The sequence below is a fragment of the Pteropus medius genome, unplaced genomic scaffold (assembly GCF_902729225.1).
Source record: "Pteropus medius unplaced genomic scaffold, Ma_sr-lr_union100, whole genome shotgun sequence".
NCBI lineage: Eukaryota > Metazoa > Chordata > Mammalia > Chiroptera > Pteropodidae > Pteropus > Pteropus medius.
Genome location: NW_024343151.1, coordinates 61,216 through 85,354, shown reverse-complemented (window position 1 = coordinate 85,354; position 24,139 = coordinate 61,216). Strand labels below are relative to the sequence as shown.

The 24,139-nt window shown below is 33.3% G+C and overlaps 1 protein-coding gene and 2 pseudogenes across 1 annotated transcript; all 3 read left to right on the top strand.

Annotated features, from left to right (window-relative positions):
• Positions 1–8,242: 8,242 nt before the first annotated feature.
• LOC120606090 (olfactory receptor 1094-like) lies at positions 8,243–9,205 on the top strand (annotated as a pseudogene).
• A 4,897-nt stretch (positions 9,206–14,102) lies between these two features.
• On the top strand, positions 14,103–15,131 carry LOC120606089 (olfactory receptor 5T2-like). The gene has a single exon (XM_039867202.1). It carries the CDS (start codon positions 14,154–14,156, stop codon positions 15,129–15,131), a length of 978 nt encoding a protein of 325 aa, XP_039723136.1. The 5' UTR covers positions 14,103–14,153.
• A 6,816-nt stretch (positions 15,132–21,947) lies between these two features.
• LOC120606088 (olfactory receptor 8J2-like) lies at positions 21,948–22,902 on the top strand (annotated as a pseudogene).
• The last annotated feature ends 1,237 nt before the right edge of the window (positions 22,903–24,139 follow it).

Genomic DNA, 24,139 nt, shown 5'->3' with positions numbered 1-24,139 from the left:
GACAAATTTCCTGATGGTTTTATTTTGAGTTGGTCTGCCTTCTTTCATTAAGAAAATGCAAACATACACTCTATTAGGAGCATTCTCAATACTCCCACAAACATAAATACAATATTTTCAATTATTTTTGTCTTATTCGAGGAAGAATTGTTTTTCAATTCCTTGGCAGACTGCATAAATCACATTGTGATGAGTTCGCCTATGGAATAGTACTGGGGATTTCATAACATATTTGACCTTGATATTTTAGGTCTTGTCTCCTAAAGTATTCCAAAATTGATCTGAAAATTTCTCTTACCTATAGGACAGCAAATGCATGTTTAGGCAAATTATGAATGTGGTTTGTTTAGGTTGCCTACATCCACTTACTCAACTTTGTTGAAACCCATAGGAGACGACCAAAAGGGAATATGTCCCAATTACTTTCCTGTTCAAAAAGGCAACATGATGATTACTCAATAACAAAAAAGTAAATGATTCTGGAGTAATGTACTATGTATTGATATTTATAAAGTGAATAACATTATTTGTCTGGTTTTAAGTGATGCCTTAAGGAAAAAACACATATGTTTTGACAGTAGGTAAGTAATTATATTTGAGACATACTCATATCATAGCTCTGACACTGGCTTGGCACTAACTTCTCCGAGAACCAATGTCCTCATCCTGGCAAAATAAGCCATTTTATATTGCAGCAATCCATAAATATGATATAGTACAATAACGTGAAACCACAATATCTTGCAGAATCTAACAGATGCATTTATAGTCAATCAAATTCATTGCACTTTTACACTGCTATTGTTTAAATGAATATAATATATATTTCAGTTTATTAAAAAATTATTAGTAGTAATTATAAATGACAAGTTATAAGAAAATTCTCCCAAATGCTATAGAAATGTGGAGGAAATATTCCAAGTTTAAAGCTCTGTAGGACTTTATAAGTCTTGTTATTTCGTCAAAACCAATTTCGACTAAACCAATGCAAGGTTTAGTCAGACTAAATAAAAAACATCTATCAATGAATTGATCAATCGATAGATAGTTACACAAACAATAAGCACATGCACAGATGCACCTAGGCCAAAAGAGAAAAATTTAACATTGATAGACAGATGGCCCAGTAAAATTTTTATTTTTCATTAGTTTTCCAGAAGTTTCCCACCCTTACACAGGCTCAATCAGATTATTAAAAAAGGACTGTGAGAAAATGATACACTGTTATAAATCACTCAGGATCTCAGGAATATGCAACACATACTTTCCCTGAAAACAACAGGCCTTCACCTGGATTGAAAAAATGCGGAGGAGAATGTCACTTGAGTAGGGCAGGAACACTCGGAAGGAAAGCGTCAGCAGGGAGGTAGCTTCTGGAAGATATAGGCAAGTAATTCAGAAAGAACTATTGCAGCAATATCTAATGTCTAAAGTGCACAGTATGCCTCCGGCTGGCAAGAACTGTTTAGACATAAGAAACAGCGGGTAGAAAGTACTCTGGAAGCAAGCTTAGCTTTGAGAACCAAAGTGGCCATACAATAATATTTTAAGACCATCATAACAACACGAGAACACCCCAGAAGCCTCCCTTATTCTGTCTTCGAGTCATCATCTCCCCTGTAAAGATAACCTTATTCTGAAGCAATGATTAATTTAGGTAAAGGTTCGTTTTTTTTAACTTGGGGTCATTGAGTTTCAATATAAATACAGAAAATTTACCATTTATTAGTGTCAGAAGTTAGAATTTTAATAGACATATATGATTGTGTAAACATAATCACATTACTGAAAATTTTTGTCACCTTATAAAGTCTTCTCTTAACCACTTTGTAGTCAGTCAACTCCTTTTACTCCCCAGTTCTGACACATTCACATGTATCAGATGTGTTCTCCACTGTCACAACTTTGCTAGTCCAGAAGGTGATAGAATTGATATAATATAGTATGTGACTTTTGGAGTATTGTGCCTTTCACTAAGCAGGATGTATTTGAGAGTCACCCTTGTCTTTGAACATATCAGCATTGGTTCATCTTAAATGCTGGATAGTATTCCATCTTAAAGTTGCACCAGTTTAGTTTATCCATTCACTAGTTGCTGGACATTTGGACTGTTTCCGGTTTTAGAATATAGTGACTAGAGCTGCTATAAACATTGGCGTACAGGTCATTGTGTAGACATCGTGTATGTTTTCTTTTGTCTCAGGTAAATAACACAGTGATTTTGCTGGGTCAGCTGCATCCTTTTGCTTTCCTACCAGAATGGATGAAAACTCCCATTGCTCTGCATTGTTGCAAGTCCTTTGTACTGTCATTTATTATTATACTTTTAAAATTCTGGTCATTCTGATGACTAAGTGCAGAGAAGAGGATGTGGTTTTAAATCATATTTCCTTAATCACAAATAATGTTGAATATTTTTAATACGCTTAATTGATATCTATGTATCCTCTCTTGTAAAATATCTGTTCAAATTTATACCCATTTTTTATTGTTTATCTTTCCTTTTGTTTTCATATTTTTGAGATTTTAAGGTTCTTTATATATTCTGGATTCATGTTCTTTATCAAATAGCTGTCTAGCAAATACTTTATATAAGTCTGCAATTTCTGAATTCCCTCAAATTGTCTTTCACAAAGCAAATTTTCAGTGTGATAAAAGTACAATTTATCATTTTTTGCTCCTATAGTTCATGCATTGTGTGTTTTATACAAAACTTTGTAACTAACCTATGGCCTCACATATGTTGTCATACTTTTTCGCTAGAAATGTTATAGCATTGGGTTTCATATTAAGATCCAAGATTCATTTTGAGACAACTTTTATATGTGCTACTTTTGTATATGGTACAAAGAATGAGTCAATCAATGTCTCTTTTTTGTGTGGCATAAAGCCCTTCTACATAATCAGCATCATAATATGTACATAAAAACACACATGGATTTTCCTTAGTAACTTTGTCAAAAATCAGTTGACTATACTGCTTGACTGTACTGCTGAAGAATCTATTCTGTTCCATTGGTGTAGACAACTATTTTTTTGCCAATGTCATATTTCCTGATTATTTTAGCTTTATGATATAGCTTGAAATCAGGTTATGAGTCCTACTTTATTCTATTTTTTCAAAAATTGCTTTGACTACCTTAGTTCCTTTGTCTTTTCTATAAATTATAGAATTACCTTGTAAATTTCTGCAGAAAAATAATGCCTGTTTAGTTTGAAGTAATGTTGCATTGAATATATAGATCATTTCAATTTTATTTCATCAACAGACCCCCTTTGCTCACAATTAAGCTGCCTATCTGTATCTTCCTTCCCTCCTTCCTTCCTTCTTTTTTTCCTTCTGTTAAAATTCAGGTTCCATACCAACATTCTTCACCTTCTAATTTAGAGTTTAATTATTTATCTATCTATCTCTTTTTAAAGAACAAGTTTTAAAGAACTTCTTTAAGTATACAGCTGCATACTATCCTATAGTGTAGTATGTGGGGTCTACAAAATAATAAAAGACTCTATATACCTCAAATTCTGACCTTTATCTCTGCCAGACTCTAATATTCTAATGTTCTATTACATAGAATACTACACTTACCTGGACACTGTCCCATCTCTGCCGTCAATAATTCCTATTCATGTATTCATCTTATCTCTTTTATTAAATACTTAATGAGCTTAAATATATCTCTCATAGCACTTAGAAGTGTAGAACATTAACAGTTAAATAAGCATAGTAATCTTTATATTGAATTACTGTAAATTTTGTCATATTATTTCATTATCTTATATGATTTCATTATGTATATGTTTAGAGGATTTTGAGAAAAGAAAATAGGTTATATTCCCAGGAAGAGGATACTGGATTTCAGAGAATTTCAACTGTCAATCCAGTGGTGCTTGGCTATTTGGTATCAGAGCTAAGTCTATGTTCTGGATCATTAAATTTCTTTTCCAGTTCTAGTGCAATTCTTTTTCCACTGAATGAGTATATCAGAGGCCAAAGTGCATTCACGTAATCATTTTTATCATATAGTTTATAGCTCCAGAACCACTCTTCTTTACTACAAAAACAAGCAAACGACAATGGAAACACACACACACACACACACACACTCACACACATGCACATAAAGTCATCTTTTTATTGCTTTGTCCCAGAAGAGACAAAGTGTGATTTCTCCTTAGAGCATCCCTGAGAATTTCAAGAAGAGCTCGAGATCCTGCCATAAGAGTTCAAATGGTTAATATTTATATCATACCTTAACTGAATAAGAAGTTCATTTCCACAGGTAAAAGGAGAGATTTTTCATTATTACAAAAATATGCCAGAAGTTAGGACTTTAAATCTCAAATTGGATCATATGCTTTAACATTTAAATCTGAGATAAATATTTCTAATGAACACAAACCTGAATTAAAAATAGAATAATAAAATTCCAGAGAAATAGCAGAGATAGTAATAGAGCCTCTACATATTTGGGTCAATAATTTTTTAATTTAGAAATAGATTTAATCTTCTTAATGGAAGACAACAGAATAAAGGTAGTAGAAATAAGGGGCTATATTTCAAATTTAGGAAAATTGTTGAATGAAAAGAAAGTTGACTATCAAGCTACCACTAAGTTTATACCATTTTGAAATTATAATTTTTATTTCTCATGGAGGAATGTAACTGAATTTCAAATTTATTTTACAAAGTATCTAACTGATCTAATAGTCCCTTCAGTTTCTTTTAAATATAATTTCTGCTTATGCTTCTGTAAAAGAATTCTTATGTAAAACAATTCAAACACATGGAGATGTTATTTCATGTTGTTTCTATGGATAACATTCACAGATTTATGGCATATCACAATGAGTCTGCCATATAGTCAAGTGAAAATGGCTTAGGGTTTGGAGACAGAGGAATCTGTCCTTAAATGCTAGCTCTGCTAGTAATTAAATGAGTGACTTTGATCAAGGAATAGGTCAGGCTGGTTCTCGGTTTTCTCATCTCTGAAAGAACACTGAATTAGTTTGTAGGTTGCTATGCAGATTACATAAGATAATGTACCCAAAGTTTCTAACACCTAGTAGCTGTTTAACAACATGCCGTAGCTGCAATCATAGCTTTCCTTCTTCTCAAACTTAGTGTTTGTAATACTGTTCTCATGGGTATAAGGAAATTTATGTGTTCTGACTGTATGAGGATTGAAGAACTCGTTTGATTTTAGTTTTCCAGAATAATCGTGTTTTGTTAAAATTTGAGATCTATATATTTGCTTTCTAACCTGTGTCCCTCAACGTGAATCAGTTAAGCATAAATACAAACAGTTCCACTGTCCTCAAGTATAAGTTAACAGAAATGCCTGTTTGACGAGCATCTTTAATGAAGTCGATGAAACCTATATTTTCTGTCTATTTTTCATCCAGTTCCCTACAGTGAAGTAGATAATTGCCCTAATGGGACATAATTTGGATTAAAATATACCTTCATTCATAAATCACCTTCTTGCACTACAGATAAAATCAGAGAAATCCAAAGTTATGAGAATATTACTATGGACAAAATAATCAGAAGAATTTAAGCAAATAGATAATTATTTTACTATCATATTCAGAGTTAGAATGCAATTACAGGATATATTTTTAAAGTTACTCATACCATAGAATATTGGGATTAACTGGTGTTAATCTCATGAGAAAAATATTTAAATATATCTTAAGTGTCATGTAACAAACATATGTAGAACTAGAAGAAACACTGATCTTCTGGTCTGGTGCTTACTCATTGCTCAATGTTTTGATGAAAAACTGATTTTATAACTACCTCTTGATATTTTGTAGTTAAATAATATTTGGAAGTCATATTCCATATGTATGTATCTTTCACATGTAATTAAAACACTTTCATTAATAAACACACTTTAGTGAATTTAATGAAATAATTGGTATGCAATTATACCATGTTCATGTAGTTGAACAAGAGATGCCTGAAAATTTGGTCTAAACTAAAGTTACTCTTTACTTTAGAAAGATAAACTTATTTTTCTAATGTTACACTGTCACTAGGTGCTAAATGTGGATTTTAATACAGGGTTTCAGAGCTCAAATATACTGTTCTTATTCCTCAACAATTGCATCATCTTAGACACATCAGTTAAAGGTTAAAGTTGTAATGTTGCTAAAATTTCTCCTATATGTAATAGGCAACTTGTATTTTGTAATGGCTACCTTTAGTAGACTACTTATTGGTATATTTTTCTATAATTGCTTGCACATATTTATTTGTTTTCATCGTGCTGCTCATCTGCCCAATTCCTGTTTTGTCCCTGACTTTCTTTCATAAATATTTGTATAACCTATGTCTGAAGGCAGGAGGAGGAGATGGAGAGTGAAAATTGAGGGATAAAGAGAGAAAATAAAAAAAAAAATTAAAAAGAAATAAAATTCTTGTAATGTCCAAACAACACGTTAAAACATTTTTCTATTATTTATTGATGATTTTATAACTTATTTTACTAATATAATCATCTAAAACTGAAAATTACTGTAAGGCATTTGTGTTTGTGTTCTCAGGAGTAATGTGTGAGTAGTTTGTATTTACGCCAAAGTAAAAATTTAGATTAATTATATTTTTTACTTTAGAATTCTCTAAGGATTAAATGAGCATTTTAGGAAGGTGATATCCCCACATTGAAAAATATACTTATGCTATTACTAAAAAACATTGCCCACATAGATCTGGGAAAACCTTTGTGGGAAAATAAAAACATGTATCTTTCTTTTTTTTTCTAAGAATAATTTTAAGCTGATTACCTCATTCTTTCTTGATGTACAAACATCTCAATATGACAAAAATGTAGTGTGTTCCACGTCACTAATATAAATCATTTGTACGGCCCTGGATCATGACACTGCATATTTTTCACTCTTTTAAACACAATTTGAACTATGACACACAGAAGGAATAAAGGGAGTCACAGTGCTGAAATCAGGCTCCTAAATATGGTAGGTGCTATATTTAATTTTGCTTAAACCATAAATACTTTCAGTCTAGATGCAGGTGATTCCAGCTTTTTAAGGTACATTTTCATTTTGTTCATGTTCCACTAAATGAGAAACAGTCTGAGAGTATAGGAAAATATCCCAGAAATAAAGCACTACTTTGTGACTTATGTAGTGATTGTATTCTTTTAGCAACAGCTTCTATAAATTTTATGAACAGTTATTGGTGATTTTTCCTTAATAATAATTTTAGAGAATCCTTAAGAAATTATAATATAATATATTAAAGAAATGGTCATGATTGCTTTTTGACATAAACATGCCTTAAAAAATACCCAAAGGCTTTGCAAGGATAAGGAATATATTAAGAGAAAAAAACACATTGGTATTAAGTTAAATTTGGAAAAAAATTAACAGAATAATAAATGGTGCAGGCCTAAATAGACAACTTGGTGATATGTGTGTGTATCAAGAAAGAAAAGTGAAGAAACAAAACCAATGCTCTGTTATCATTTGCCTACAAGGTACATCTACCTCTGGAATAGTATCTGTTGTCTGCTCACCAGGGTTCCAGAACTACTAGTGGAATGGAATAATAGCTTAAAAAGAGGATACACAATAGTTTGGTAGGTAAAGGCTGCCCCATATGACCAGTTGAAATGTGAGTGTATCTTAGCCCATTTTCTAGTCATCTGGGAATATTTGATGAAATAATTTCTACATTGTTTTTCTCATTCAAAATGAAATAATTTCTACATTGTTTTTCTCATTCAAATTCTCACTTGCATACACTTTTGTGATATACAAGTAGTCGCTTTCATTTTAACAATTATAAACTAAGGAAAAGCATTTCATGCATATTATAGAAAATTTAGGATTGGTACTCAGACACATTTTATTACAGTATTTTTAGATTTTAAATTCCTATATTTATTCATCTTTGTACATTTTAAGATGATGAAATATGAAACTAGATGGTAGTAAACGTAACAGAAAATAAGTTGGAAATTAAACCTCATAAATTGCCATTTTTTACCGTGAAAAATTGAGCCAACCACTTAATAAAAATTTCTTAATTTAACAGGGTATTACATTTTCTTGGCCCCAGATCTTCATCACTGCCTAATCCCTCACTGTCAAGGATTTCAATACGCTCGCCTAAGGAACAAACAAGAGGATATAATAAGATGGATGCTCCTTTTAAAATATTGCTTTAAAGCATAAATAAAATGGAAATGTCACAGTTGACATCAGATTTAGATTTACACAGGATTCAGATAAAAAATGTGACCAAAGTCACAATATTTATATTGATGGGCTTCACAGATAATTTTGAAGTGCAAGTTCTTCTATTTTTACTGTTTCTAGCAATCTATCTCTTTACTAAGACAGGAAATTTGTAAATGTTTTATTTATTTTTTTTGATCATTAATGATTCTCGATTCCACAATCTTATGTACTATTTTCTTAGTGTGATATCATTCTTTGATGCCTTCTATTCTTCAGTCGTTACCCACAAAATGTTGGTCAATTTCTTGAAAGAGGACAAAGCCATTTCTTCTCTTGGATGTGTAGCACAAATGTTTCTCTTTGTTACTTTTGGGACCACTGAGCTTTCTCTTGACCTCAGTGGCTATGTAGCAATCTACAACCCACTCCTGTATTCAATCAGCATGTCATCCAGAGTCTATGTGCCACTCATCATTGATTCCTATGTTGGTGACATTCTTCATCTTTCTATACACACAGTGGCCACATTTAGCCTATCCTTCTGTGCATCCAATGAAATAAGGCATGTCTTTTGTGACATCCCTCCTCACCTTGCTATTTCCTGTTCCGACACTCACACGAAGCAGCTTCTACTCTTCTGCTTTGTGGGCTCTGTTGAGATAGTCACCTTGCTGATCGTCCTGATCTCCTATAGTTTCATCCTGTTGGCCATTCTGAGGATGCATTCTGCTGAGGGGAGATGAAAGATCTTTTCTACATATGGCTGTCACCTGACTGCAGTGTCAGTTTATCATGGAACCATCGTCTTCACGTATGTGAGACCAAGTTCCAGCTACTCTTTGGACCATGACATGATATTGTCGATTATTACATCATTGTGATGCCCATGTTGAATCCCATCACCTACAATCTGAGGAACAAAGATATGAAAGAGGCCATGAAAAGAGTATTTGGCAAAAATGGGTGTATTGATAAAGTATATTTTTTGCAGTAACTATTACAATTGAAACATATTAAGAATAATGTCTATTATCTCAATATCAAAGTGAGAAAAAATGTGGTGTTTTATTTTATTTGTGTCATTCTATTCTTCTTAGACATTTTTATATAAAGATCCTAGTCAGACCTCCACCTATACAGTTTTCAAGCATGCAGAAAAACTGTATAATCCATTTGTTTCTTACTACATTCACTCTCAGATATGAACACACACACACAGACACAAAGACACACACACACGTATATATATTCCAATAGTGATTGTATTAGTTTGTCAGAGCTGCCATGCCAAAGAACCAGAGATTGTTAGCTTAAAAAACAGAAATTTATTGTTCATTGTTCTAGAATCTAGGAATCTGAGATCAAGGTAAATATGAAGACAGGGCTGATTTCTTCTGAGGTCCATTTCTTACTTGTACATAGCAGTCTTCTCTCTCTGTTTTCATGTCATCATTTCTCTGTGCATCTCTGTGTCTTATCTCCTCTTCTTATAAGGACACCAATTTATATTGGATGAGGTAAAATAAAGACCTCATTTTAAGTTAATTATCTCTACAAAGACCTTGTCACCAAATATAGTCACATTCCAAGGTACAGGGATTTAGGATATCAATATATGAATATTAGTGTATAGCACATGAATATTTATATAAATTTGGTGATTATAAATAAAGCTGCTATAAATATTTGTGTGCAGGTTTATGCATGGGCATAAGTTTTCTATTTCTTTTGGAGTCCATACTACACAAAACGATCTAAACATTCAATGGAAATTTGTATCAAAATACTAATGGCATTTTTACAGAAATAGAAGAAAACAATCTTCACGTTCATATGGTACCAAGGAAATCTTAAGCAAAGAGAATCAAGCTGGAGTATCACACTGATTTCAAAATATATTACAAAACTACAGTAATTAAAGAGTCTGGTATTGGCATAAAAATAGACATAGAGACCAAGGGAATAGAAAAGACAGGCCAGAAATAAACCCACCCATATATGGTCAATTGATCTTCAACTAAGCTGTCAATAATACACAAAAAGAAGAGGATAATCACTTGAACAAATCGTGCTGTAAAACCTAGATAACTACATGCAAAAGAATGAAATTTGACCCTTCTCTCAAACCATGAACAACGTAGCTTAAAGATTTAAACATAAGATCTGAAACTAAGATTCCTGAAAGAAAATATATGGAAAAACTTCACGACTTTGGACTAGACAAGAATTTCATGGATGTGACATCATAAGCACAAACAACAAAAGCAAGATTAGATAAATGAGAATACACTCGTCTACAAATCATCTTCAGGACAAAGGAAATAATCAATGAAAAGAGAACCTACAGAATAGAATAAAATGCCTGCAATCCCCTTGAATAGGCTGTTCTCAAAGGAAGACATACAAATGGCCAGCATACCAATAGGAAAGCATACTTAACGTCACTCACTAATTATCAAGAAAATGCAAATTTAAAGCATCCTTATAATCAGAGGCCTTAAAACTCTATTTATTCAATAAATATCAATATGTAGTAAGTTATTCCAATAACATTTTCTTTTTCATTATCAAACAAATCATCTTGTTGCTATTTTGAACCAGAAGATAATTGAGGCATATTCCCCTAGAGGCATCTCTTATGGTTTCATCAACAACTGAGTAAGTGGATATAAATAATCTAAATTAATCACATTCGTAGTGTATGTAAACCCGCTTTTGCTGTTCCACAGGTAAGAGAAAATTCCAAATCATTTGCAGAATATTTTATGAAGAGGGACCTCAAATTTCAAGGTCAAATGCATTATGAAATCTCCGCTACTAAACCTTCTAGGTGTTGACTATCCCATTGGTAAATAAATAAAACTAAGAAAATATGAAATAGTAAATGTACTTTTGTAGAATTCAGGAAGAGTGTTCCATATAGAGTGTATGCTTGGATTTTTCCAATGGAAAAAGACAGCTCGAATTAAAGCAAGAAAAATACAGAGAATTTATCAGTGGAGGGCACAAAAACATTTGACTTACTCAGCTACCTGGGGGCTTGTAATTTGTTCTTATGAGGAAGCAATCAATTACCACTTATTTTCCCAGCTTTGAGATGTAGAAGTCACTTCATATTACTGTTGTTTCATGTTTCTCTAGTCTTAATGTTTAAAATTTATCTAAACGTATATCAAGAATCATGTTTCATTTCACTGGGAGGTGCCGGTCGGGACTCAGCTACAGAATAAAGCTGTGATAGTACAGGAAACTGTAAATCTGCAAAGCGCATGCGCTCTGAGGGAGCCCGGGGTTCTGGTCCTTCCGAGCAGTGAAAGTTGTCAGAAAGGTGAAATAAAGTGACATGACCAAAAGTCTTTTCCTGCTGCCTGTGCTCTATACATGGCCATTATTATTTTTCTCCTCTGTTAAAAACTTAGTATTTCAATGTTGAGCCCAAGGTATTTGGAATTGTCTGCTTTCTATTAAAATTGTATGTTCAGATGGGGTTTGATATTCATTTTAAAAGTTGACTCTTTGTTATTAAACTCTTCAGAAATCATAGTCATTTTCACTTTATACCTCTGAGTCCTTTTGGTTTATTTTAATATTGACTTAACTATACCCAGAATCACTTTTATTTTATCATCTTGTAGAAATATCTGATTCAAGAAAAATTTAGCTTAAATGCTTAACATTGTAGTCTTTCACTATCTTACTTAAGTAAGTAAATTTAAGCCCATAGTAATGTAGCAAATGGAATTATGGTGATCTGTGTATGAGTAGAGGGAAAAAAATCATAATCAAAATATGACTTATTGGATTTAATCCTGATAGATGAATGTTTCAGTGTGTATTGATAATGACAAAACAAGTATTTTAAATGCAACTTAAGGATGAAATATCTGTCTCCAAGCTTTGGCCATATATATTCTTCAACGATTAGTTATAATATTAATTTTGTGGCCCAATATTTACTAACATTTTAAAATAAATACATCTGATGAAAAAAGTTCAATTATATGGTTATTTTAAATTTGTAACCAAATATTGACATACTTAAAGGAAATTACTTCATATATTTATTGCTCTACACATTTAAGTAATCTGCCTCGTTGTATATTATTATGTCTGTTTGGTTGTTTTAAACACATTATTATTCTAAAGAGGAGTAAACTTAGGAGAGAAAGCCCAGTACCACACATGACTTTTAATCATGAACCTGGCCAATGAACACACACTTTCAGATCTAAGTCCCATGCTCTTTGTCTCAAATAGGTTTATCATTGAACAGATAGATGTCAAGAATTGTACTGGGGATGATTTTCTCTTATGACTGCTGATCACTTTTTTTTATAAATAGATTTCATCATATTCATCAAAGTTTTAATTTCATTTCTTTATTTCTTATTCTTAGGTCTGTTTCTTTTTTATTTTGAAAAATTTTGAGCATGCTGTAAAAGCAGACAGAATGGTATGATGAATTCCCATGTGCCCATCACTCTGTTTCAGCAATCTATAAACATGGCCAATCCTCTCTCCCAGCTTCCACCATCCTGAGTATTTACAGTTTCATCCATAAGCATTTCATTATGTGTCTCTAACAATAATAACTGTTTTATAAACCTAAGCACATCCTCATTATCGCTGCTAAATTTTTAAAAAATTCTTAATATTAAGAATCCTTATACATGTCCTTCCTCCCATAGGTTATATGAATCAGGATCCAAGTAAGATCCATATATTTCAACAGATTTGTATGGCTTAAGTGTCTTTTAAGACCACAATATATTTTTCCATTAACCTTTTTATTAAATATAATAGGGTGACATTGGTTAATAAAATTATATAGGTTTCAAGTCTATAATTCAATACTCCATCCTTTATATATTGCTTTGTGTGTTCACCACCCAAAGCCAAGACTTCCATCACCATACATTTGACCCCTTTACCCTTTTCTACCTCCCCCAAACCCCTTTCCCTCTAGTAACCACTAAACTGTTATCTGCATCTATGAATGTTGTTCATCTAACTTGTTTGTTGTTTTCAGAACTATATCCCTCATATGAGTGAAACCGTGTGGTTTTCGACTTTTTCTGTCAGACTTATTTTCCTTAACATGACTATCTCAAGATCTATCCATATTGTTTCAAATGTCAGTATTTCGTTTTTTCTCAGGCCTGTTAAGTTGTATTTCATTTCTTATTTCGGCTTAATTAAATTGTGGGCCATTATCTGGAAAAAACCTTGATGAGTTCTTTTAGATATGACTAAGAAGGTCTAACAGAGTTACAAAATTTTTAGAGATGAGTTCATAAAATGTTACAATTTAGATTGACACTACTTTGTAGGATCAACCAAATTTAAGCATATTCTCTATTTAACAAAATTGTAAAGATTTAATTTTATTGACAGATTTTGTTTTGCAGTATTTACTCTAATATTATAAAATAAATATAAATGTCCTCATTCTGCAGGATGGTAGATGATAGCAAATAATTGTATACAATTACTGAAAGGTCTAGAATGCTGACATTTATTCTATTCCAATGTGCTGTACCTGATATTCTACCTCATGGGTTTACAAGTCAAAGGGAAATTATTTTTCAGCCAAACACTTGCTGTTTTAATGTGATTTAATAGAAAAACAGCTAATAGAATGCTGTGGTGACCTGATTAACCAGGTGATGTGATGCCTTTAGAAATGACATGAATTCATCCAGTGAGTGAACACCAATCTTTTCCATTTTATTTTGCAGTGAGTGGCATAAACCCTTACTCCACCGTCTTGTCACTGTCTCCTGATCTGCAACTGGGAACCTTTACTTTGTCAACAGATAAATATGAAGAGATAGCATATTTCCCCTTGTGTCACAATATTGTCACTATTTTGCTTATTCTTTTTGTAGTAAATGAATTGTAATTTTACAAATCTCTTTAACTTTGTCCCATGAGGCGTCAACATGCCGAATGTCACTGAAGTTACCATGTTTGTACTGAAAGGTTTCACGGACAAGCCTGAACTGCAGATCATCTTATTCTTCCTGTTTCTAGCAATTTACCTCCTAACTCTGATAGGAAATTTAGGACTGGTTGTACTGGTCATGGAGGATCCCCGACTTCACAACCCCATGTACTATTTTCTGAGTGTGTTGTCATCTGTGGATGCCTGCAGTTCCTCTGTAATTACCCCAAATATGTTGGTAGATTTTATGTCAAAGAGTAAAGTCATTTCAATCCTTGAATGTGCAACACAGATGTTTCTCGCTGTTACTTTTGGGACCACAGCATGCTTTCTCCTGGCCGCAATGGCATACGATCGCTATGTAGCAATCTACAACCCTCTCCTGTATTCAGTTAGCATGTCACCCAGAGTCTATGTGCCACTCATCGTTGCTTGCTATGTTGGAGGCATTTTGCATGCTATTATACACACGGTGGCCACATTTAGCCTATCCTTCTGTGCATCCAATGAAATTAGACATGTCTTTTGCGACATCCCTCCTCTCCTTGCTATTTCCTGTTCTGACACTCAAATGAACCAGCTTCTACTTTTCTATTTTGTGGGCTCTATTGAGATAGTCACTATCTTGATTATTCTGATCTCCTATGGTTTCATCCTGTTGGCCATTCTGAGGATGCATTCTGCTGAGGGGAGACGGAAGGTCTTTTCTACATGTGGCGCTCACCTAACCGGATTGTCCATTTTTCATGGTACAGTTCTCTTCATGTATGTGAGACCAAGTTCCAACTACACTTTGGATCATGACATGATAGTGTCGATAGTTTACATGATTGTGATTCCCATGCTGAATCCCGTCATCTACAGTTTAAGAAACAAAGATGTGAAAGAGGCCATGAAAAGAGTGCTTAGGAAAAATTGGCTTATCAATAAAGTATCTTTTTACAATAAAAAAATAAATTTTAAAAATTTTGAGTGATATGTTGTGCCTCAGTATTTAAGAGGTATGATTAAAACATTTTGTTTTAGTTTATTAATATATTTCTGTTTTCCTGGATATTTTAAAATAAAGATAATATTCAACCATTTACCTACGCTGTCATTACGTGTAAAAAAACACCATCATCAATTTGCTTCTTACTATGTTCTTCCTGAGATATATATGTACACACATATATGTATGTGATGCTGATACTGATTGTTATAACACAAATGCGCACACACAGACATGTATGTCCATAATCATTACTTTAGGATGTTGTATATTTTTTCTTTTCACCTCCATTTAGCAATGTACATAAGTTCCAATAGTTGCAGTTGCGAATAACATTATAAATTTATCTGGCTAGCTTAATCAAAATCCACCTAATCAATATCAAAACCACAGCTCACTTTAGCCCAGAACACTTTCCATAAAGTCATTGCTGTCTGATTCTAGTGCAAAGCACTCTGCTCCACTCTTTTTTTTTTTTTTGAACATTAGAAGTTTCTATTTATTCCAGAATCGGTTAAAATGAGCATCTGGGCCGCATCTGGGCCAAGAAGTCTTGCAGCAAAGAACACAGCCAACATGAGGCTCGCACCTGGAGGCTCAATCCTGAGGCTGAGAGTCCAGCTGCAGAGTCAGGCCTTCGTGGCTGACTATAGAAACAGTCAATTGTCAGAGGGAGAGTGAATGCTTCTCTGCCACCACAGAGGCAATAATCTATACTTTGGCAATAATCTAACCACAACTCGTGGCTCAGAGGCGATAGAAAATGTTTTCAAATTCCTAGTGTCCTTACCATCCTGTGCATGAGGGTTCATTTCTCCCTAATTTGTTACTTCATCCAGAGCATGGATATTGCACTCATCTTTAATATCTCACAGGAAACAAAAGTCTATGCATTAGTATTTATCAAGATCATACTTAAACTTAAGAATGACAAAAAAACAGGACAATAACAAACAAACGAAAAAATGATACAAGTAACTGGCAGATAGGGATCTTCTCAGAACTAAACCCAGCCCACCTTTAGAAAATTTCTTACAGGCTTGGCCCAGACTCAACGTCCAGCTCTCTTTTCCTTTGATCCCTGCCCCTCTGTGATGCCCTTGCACATGCTATCACTGCTCAGTGCCCAGGCACAAGAACCAAGGCAGAGAAGAGGGTCTCTCCTAAGTTCACGTTTAGCCCTGTTTCCAACAGATCTTGTTTTCAGTGCAAAGGTATGTTTCCATCAAAAACAATTTTAACTTATTTTCTCCCTTTCTTCTTGCCTTTCTTTCATTTTTATTTATTAATTTTCAATTATTATTTTGTGAAAATATATTTTCTTTGGCAAGGGATATACATATTATTAATCTAAGACAATCTGCTAAGAATTAGAGTCCAACTTAAGATATTTCTATAAACTAGGATTATTAAGTTTAAACACACCTCCCAGTTTCTATATGGAATACCTCTTACTGCCATGTATTCATACCATAGACTCTCTGCATTTATTTTTTACTGTTTTGAGGCTTTCTCCACCGCTATTCACATGATTTCTTCCTTAAAATGTCAAAACTAAACCATGGTCACTGATATTCATTTTCTTTGCATATCCAATCATAAGATGAGGACTGCCCCTGTGTATATGTGTGTGTGTGTGTGTGTGTATGAGAGAGAGAGAGAGAGAGATTTTGAAAGGATTCTTAAAGACAAAGCAAAATCACAAAGATGTACATTTTAAACTTTATTATTATAAAGTTCTGAATTTAAAAAAAAAATCACAAATACACTACAAGAAATAGCCATAGACAATGAAAATAGATATAATTATGCATCTGTTATAAATGCTGGGCTACAATTTTATAGAACAATGGACAAAGAACACATGGACAATTCATAAAAGAAGAAATATTTTTAGACCAATGCATACACTTAACTTTAATAATGGTCTGGAAAATGTGAGTGTAAAATGATATAAAACAATATTCTGCACTCATAACATTAGCAAACATTAAAAAGTTTGGGGCTATCAAGTGAACAATAAAAATATGTAAACTTCATTATTGTCTGTTACAGAAGGAATTCAGAAGCAACCAAAATGCTTATCTAATTTAAATACATGAACCAAATGCATAACAATCAAGATAATTAAATCTCAAAGTAGCATAGTTAAGCAATACATATACCAAGTACAGAATGATGTAAACATTTTAAATGCACTTATGTAGTTTTAAAACTACATAACTAGCAATTATATATAATATAATGTATATATAAGAGTAAATGCATTTTATCAAAAAATGAATATGGATGATACTTGAGGACGTTATATTAAGTGATATAAGCTCATCATAGAAGGAAAAATACTGCACAATAGCATTTATATGAGGTATATAAAATAGTCAAACACATAGAAGCAGAGAGTAGAATGGTAGTTGCCAGGGGCTGGGGGAAGGGGAAAATGGATGTTGATATTCAATAAGTAAAAATTTCAGTTATGCAAGATGATTAAATTCTAGAAATCTGTTATGTATCACTGTGCCTACACTTAGCATTACTCTATTGTATACTTAAAATGTTACAAGAGTAAATCTCATTTGAAGTGTTCTTACTAGAATAAAATTTTAAAAAAAGATTTGGAAAAACAGTAAAAGGTTATAATAGTCGATAGTTGTTTCTCTAGGTGGGGTAGAGGGGCTGAGAATAGGTATCGAATCAATGGAAATTTAACTTTTATGTAATTATGTATTACTTGAAAATAATAAATCTTATAAGATAAAGCTATTATTTAATTTGGGTAATGAAAACATGTTATCTATAATGCGGTTTTCCTGCATATTTATGTTTGTGTACATGTAGATGTGTGTGTATGTCTCATAAATATTTCGAAAGGTGAAATTTTGTGATTCAGTGAATGTATTGTATTAAAGATTTACATGCTTATCCAAGGGAAGTTTATTAAATAGCACAGTCAAGACTTACAAAATGGAAAAAGGATCTCCTGTACAATAAAAAATAAAATTCGATTGAGAGGTCAAGTTTTAAAAAAGCATCAATAACAACAAAAAATGTAAAATAATTTTTTTTTAAATCTTTACAATGTTATAGGCATGCTAAACATATGGGGAGGTTGCCAGACCTTATAGGAGAAGGAAATATCGAATGAAGCATAGAAAGCTTGTATCTTCAGTCACATGAGGGCACTACACAATGAACATTATGGAGGAAGCTACCCCGAAAATATCATGTGGCTGTTTGGGCTCTGGGAAGAACCTCAAGGATTTAAATACATTGTAATGAACTTGAAGTTGGTAAAAGCTTTGTAATTTTTTCTTTATTGTCTACAATTTGTCTTCTGCCTCGTTCATTTTAGAGCTTAGAATGTGCTACAATCTTATTAAATATTAGGAACACCAAATGAAGAAAAAATAGCCGTGTTGTGCCCTGGAGTAGAGAATACTCTAGGGAACAATATGTGGGTTGTTACTACTTCTTTATCAAAGCTAAAATCACATTAAAGACAGATTATGGCCCTGGAAATAAAATCCTCATATTTATTTCAGAATTTTAAGATGGATATTGTATTCATTCATTCATTCATTTATCATTCATTCCATCAATCAGTCTTTTGAAATATTTTTTGAACATATACTTTTACCTGGGTTTTATTTTAGAGGCTGTTAATACAAAAGAAAACTATTTAGACATGCCCTTTTCCCTTATAAAGCTCATAGAGTAGAAAATACCTCACAAAAAAGAAAACTTAAAAATAAGTATATTTAATTAGAATACTTATGTTTGAGGAAAGATCACAAGGTTATATAAAAATATGTTTTTAATCAAATAATTTTAATTAAAAACTATAAGTAAGATCAAGTTTATGATGGCACCGTATTAATTTAATAAAAATATTTATATCTGTTTACTTATAACCATTCATATTTTGGATTTATGTTGCCTGCCATCTGATATTTCTGGCAAGCATACCATGGCATGTTCTTGACACAAAAATAGAGTATTCCTCATATTCACACTAAAACTGAACACTGGGGCCAGAGCCCTGTGCTTTCTAACTGCTGAATTTTCTCCATCCTAGGCCCAGCACCAACACTTCCCAGATACAGGGGTACAATTCAAAACACACAAAGCGTGGCATCTTTGCATGTGATTGTTTTTCAGTATAAGAATCTGGGAGAGTCCCTAAGCTGTCTCTACATTCTTTGGGTAAAATTTTTGCATTGAGACTTGATAAACGAGCATTTAATTTGTCTTCTTTTCCCTGGGGAACCAGAACTTGATCTGGGGATTCTGGATCTCATGTTCAGGGACCAGGACCATATACAAATATATTTCAGTGAGAATGTCTTCGGGCACTTCAGACACTTGTAAAACTCTTTAGCATGCTTCATGCAGGAACCTTAGGAGTGGGTCTCAGTAGATGTCTGTGTACAGGGAGGGTAAACAAATACTTTACTTACTACTAATTCTGGAAGTGTGGACCAAGATCTTGGAAGCTTAATAATTCCAATCAGACCCAGGACCGAAATGATATCTGCTCTGTTCTCTTTTCTAAGAGACTTGCATCTCTGCCCACTGACTGCTAACTAAAAGTGATGCTGATCCAACTTAAACAACAGTACACAGTAACACTACTGATAAATTACACCACTACAGCATTTATACAGAATAATGAATATTCATTACAGGGAGTATATTTCATCTTAATATAAAAAGGGATGCTTTTTGTCATAGAACTGGCAGAACTGATGGATGTTTTAGTGATCACTCTATGCCAGTCAGGAAGATTCTTACTTGTTTTCGTAACATAAGATCTATGCCTTCAAGAAAGACCAAGTGTCACTGATGTCAATAGTTCGTCTCTATGTTTCCGGTGGACACTGAGAGCTCAATCAGGATGCAGTGTTTGTTCTTAGCACAACTGATGTCTAAATAAACTTAAGATCTATGGTTAGTAATCGATGGAAGATACTTTTGAAATCATATCAGAAGATATTTAACAATTGTTTACAATATCATTTCTTATCCAAATTGAAAGATCAAATGATTAACATCAGTTGTATTTCAATTTTTTTCTGAGAATGTTATTTTAGTAGATCTATAAAATGTTTATATTAAAAAACAAATTTGATAGTGTATTTACACCCAAAGTCAAATATGCAATATACAGTTGATACATTATTGAATTAGGTACTTGAAACCTATATAATTTTATTAAAAAATGTCACCCCAATAAATTTAATTTAAAAAAACAAATTTGAAAAAGTAATTTGTAACAATTTAAAATTGCTTTTATCAGGAACTTTATTTCAGTGGCATGTGCTTATCAAAATGGAAAGCAACCCTTGCTTTGTCATCAGTTAAATTTCTCAGTAGACGATGGAATTCATAACAGATAAGCATACATATGAATTTATAGTAGACAATTAATAATTGCTGTTGTTGATTTCTTTTTGTTCTTGTTAAATTAAGGATAAGTTTATCAAATATATTGTCTCAGAGTGAAATGTACCGAGTTGCTTGACGTGCAGCAAATGAGCAGGGAATATTTTGATCAAAGCGAGTGATGCCATAGTGTTTTCCACCAAGAGCTTACTTGTGCAGTTCTTCTCAGATGCAGTGGTGGAAGACATGATGTGTGGTAGAACTGGTGCAACGCCATCAGATGAGCTCATCAGACACATATTTGATGCACAAAATTAAGCATCTTTGAATTAAGACAAACAAACAAACACCACTGAGTTAAGAGAATTAGACTGTGGAATAGCATATAGGTAGATATTATGTGTCCTAGTTTTTGAAGATGCAAAATTATAATTCATTTGCTATTTCTATGTCAACTTTTAAAGCCCTCAGTCTGGCAGAATAGGTTACTGAGACTGAAATAAAAAACAAAAGTCCTGTTTAAAAAATTATTCAAACATGTTAATAATAATAACTATTGGTACCAATTATTTTGCATTTATCGTTAGCAGGCTTTGTGCTAACTGACTTATACGTGTGCACTATCTCATTTAATTCACACAAGACAAGAATAGATATACTGGAAAAACATAGCTGGTCGTTAGTGATCTAACAATCAACTAACCAACTAAACAACCATACAAGAAAACAAAACACATAAAACAAAACTATAAAACCTTTCCATTAACCAATATCTCATACAGACTCTACAAATAACTTACTTTCATTGAGCCTCAATTGTCTCATCAGATATACAATAATTACATCCACCTTCTAGGACACTCCGGCAGAATAAGGAGACCATTGTTTCAAATGCCTACCACAGTTCTGGACAGAAAGTATATTAAACAATAAGCTGTGTTAGTGCTTTCTCCTATCAATTCTCTATCCAATTAAAACCAAGTAATCAAACTTTATCAAATCAAAAACATAAGTAATAACTTTGAAAGAATTTAAAAAAGGCTTAAACAATTTAAAGGAAAATGTAAAAGCTGGAAAAAGGAGGAATAGCTATCAGAATAAAATAATAGAGATGAGTGTGAACAGCTAGAAGTCAGAGTGATTTAGGGCAGGACTGGCTAATTTAGTAGAAGAAAATAAATTTGATTAATTGAAGACGACATAAGTTTCTGAATGATACTAAGAAGGAACAATATTGAGATGGAGTCCGTGGGCCGCTGAAGCAGAGTAGTGTGGTAGAAATTGAGTGAGAAACAAAATTTGAAATTTTAAATATCTGTGAACACTTAAACATTTAATAACCTGGCATCTAACAAAAACTATTTCATTGTCTAGTAATCTCTTTGTTTCCCCCATTCAATGATGAAAGCAACAAAGTCTATGGCTCCAGGGAATCTCACTCAGGTGACTAAGTTCATTCTCATGGGAGTCTCAGACCGTCCAGAATTCCAGATTCCTCTTTTCTTGGTTTTTCCTGGTCATCTATGGGCTGACCGTGGCAGGGAACATGGGCATCTTCACCCTCACCAGTAGTGACTCTCAACTTCAGCCCCCCATGTCCTTTTTCCTTTGACACTTGGCCATCATGAATCTTGGAAACTCTACTGTCATTGCCCCTAAAATGCTGGTTAATTTCTTGGTTTTGAAGAAAACCATATACCACTATGGATGTGCAGCCTAACTAGGTGGATTCTTAGTTTGTGTCGTGGCCGAGTTTTTCATGCTGGACGCAATGGTTTATGACCGCTACGTGGCTATTTGCAACCCCCTGCGCTACATGGTGGTGGTGTCTCCACAGATCTGCCTTCTGCTGGTGTCCCTCACGTACTTCCACAGTCTGACCACTGCACTCACTGTCTCTTCCTGTGTATTCTCTGTGTCTTATTGCTCTTCCAATGTAATCAACCATTTTTACTCTGATAACTTCCCTTTGTTACCGTTGACCTGTTCTGATACTTACATTCCAGAAACAGCTGTGTTTACCTTTTCGAGGACTAATTTGTTTTTCTCTATGATTACTGTTCTAATATTCTACTTTAACATCATCCTTGCCATTTGGGGGATATGTTCCTCAGAGGGGCGACGAAAAGCCTTTTCCACCTGTGCCTCTCACAAGACAGCTGTCACTGTGTTCTACAGGACTCTTCTCTTCATGTTTTTGCAACCGAGGACCAAGCATTCATTAGATGCTGATAAAATGGCCTGGGTCTTCTATATGCTAGTGATACCAATGCTGAATCCCCTCATTTACAGCCTAAGGAACAAGGATGTGAAGGACGCATTGAAGAGATTCCTGGATAACCCATGTCAATCGATCAGACCCATGTCAGTTTAAAACTACAGCTATCGTCATTTAAGGATTTCTTTTTGCTCCAGAAAATCCTGCTGTTCAGTGAAGTCAGTAAATAGTTGAAAATCCCATTAATTTCAATGGGAAAAATCTTCATCCTTTTTATTCCAACCTCAAATACTCAATTTTCTCTTTAGAAAAATGCATTATTTGACCAAAGAAAATCCACTTATATGAGTAATAAACAATAATTTGAAGATATAGATTAAAATCAAAGGGAAGTTCCTGAAGAGTTTTTATCATATGTAAGCAGAGAAGGCCTGATAGGTGGTGGGGGAGGTATGCGAGATTCATTTCTCTGAAAGTGATCAATGTAAGTTCATCTATTTTGCCATAGATATCTTTTGTTCAACTGATAAAAGTATTGTAATTTTTACAGCATTTTATCTATCAATTTTGGACCCATTTTATCCATCAATTTTGGACCCATTTTTTATCTTGTGCTTAAAACAAATTTATATAACAAAAAATAAGCCGCTAGGTGAAAATAAAAATGAAATTAAAAAGCTTACAAATACATGGAAATAAGACATGTGGCAAAATAGACTGAAAAGCGTATTTAAAAGGAGATTCTACTTTCTCTCCATCTCACTTCACGCACGTAAACAAAGCAAAAGGTTAATATTCATCAAAAGATGGTGTAAAATAAACTTTTTCCTGTTATATTTTCATACTAAAATCTATAGTGTAGAATTAATTTTCTTTGTTATGAAATCATTTATAATTTTTATTCAGTGTATTTTGGAGTCAAATGTTATTAGACCAATATTATGTAATTGTCGTGAAAGTGACAACGATTCTCATTGTCATTCATTACCCTCGACCAAGGAAAAATAAAAAGTTAACAGTCATTGTGTGCCATGCCTCTGCCTGTACATGTAAAACACTGCTAACATACAACGGAGTGAGGAAGAGGGGGTGTGACATGGAAAGTAAAGATAACAGAAATCGACACAATTCAGAACTTTTTCGTTTCAAAGGTAAAATTGAAATTTTTTAAGATCAAAGGTAAAACTACCTCAACCACAAAGGTAAAATCTATTTCCATGGAAATGAAAAAGCCCTTTCAAAGAAATCATTCGAAAACGAAGTCAATTCACTGCAGACATGGCTGGAAGGAGGTCAGACAGCATCAGGCCTCCTTATTCTTAGAGTAACTTCACGACTGTGCTGCAAAAGAACTTCCCACTTGCCCTTCTCAAATATTCCCCCAACCTTAAAC

Excerpts from the sequence above, each read along its gene's own strand:
- LOC120606089 (XM_039867202.1), top strand. The coding sequence starts at position 14,154 with ATGCCGAATGTCACTGAAGTTACCATGTTTGTACTGAAAGGTTTCACG.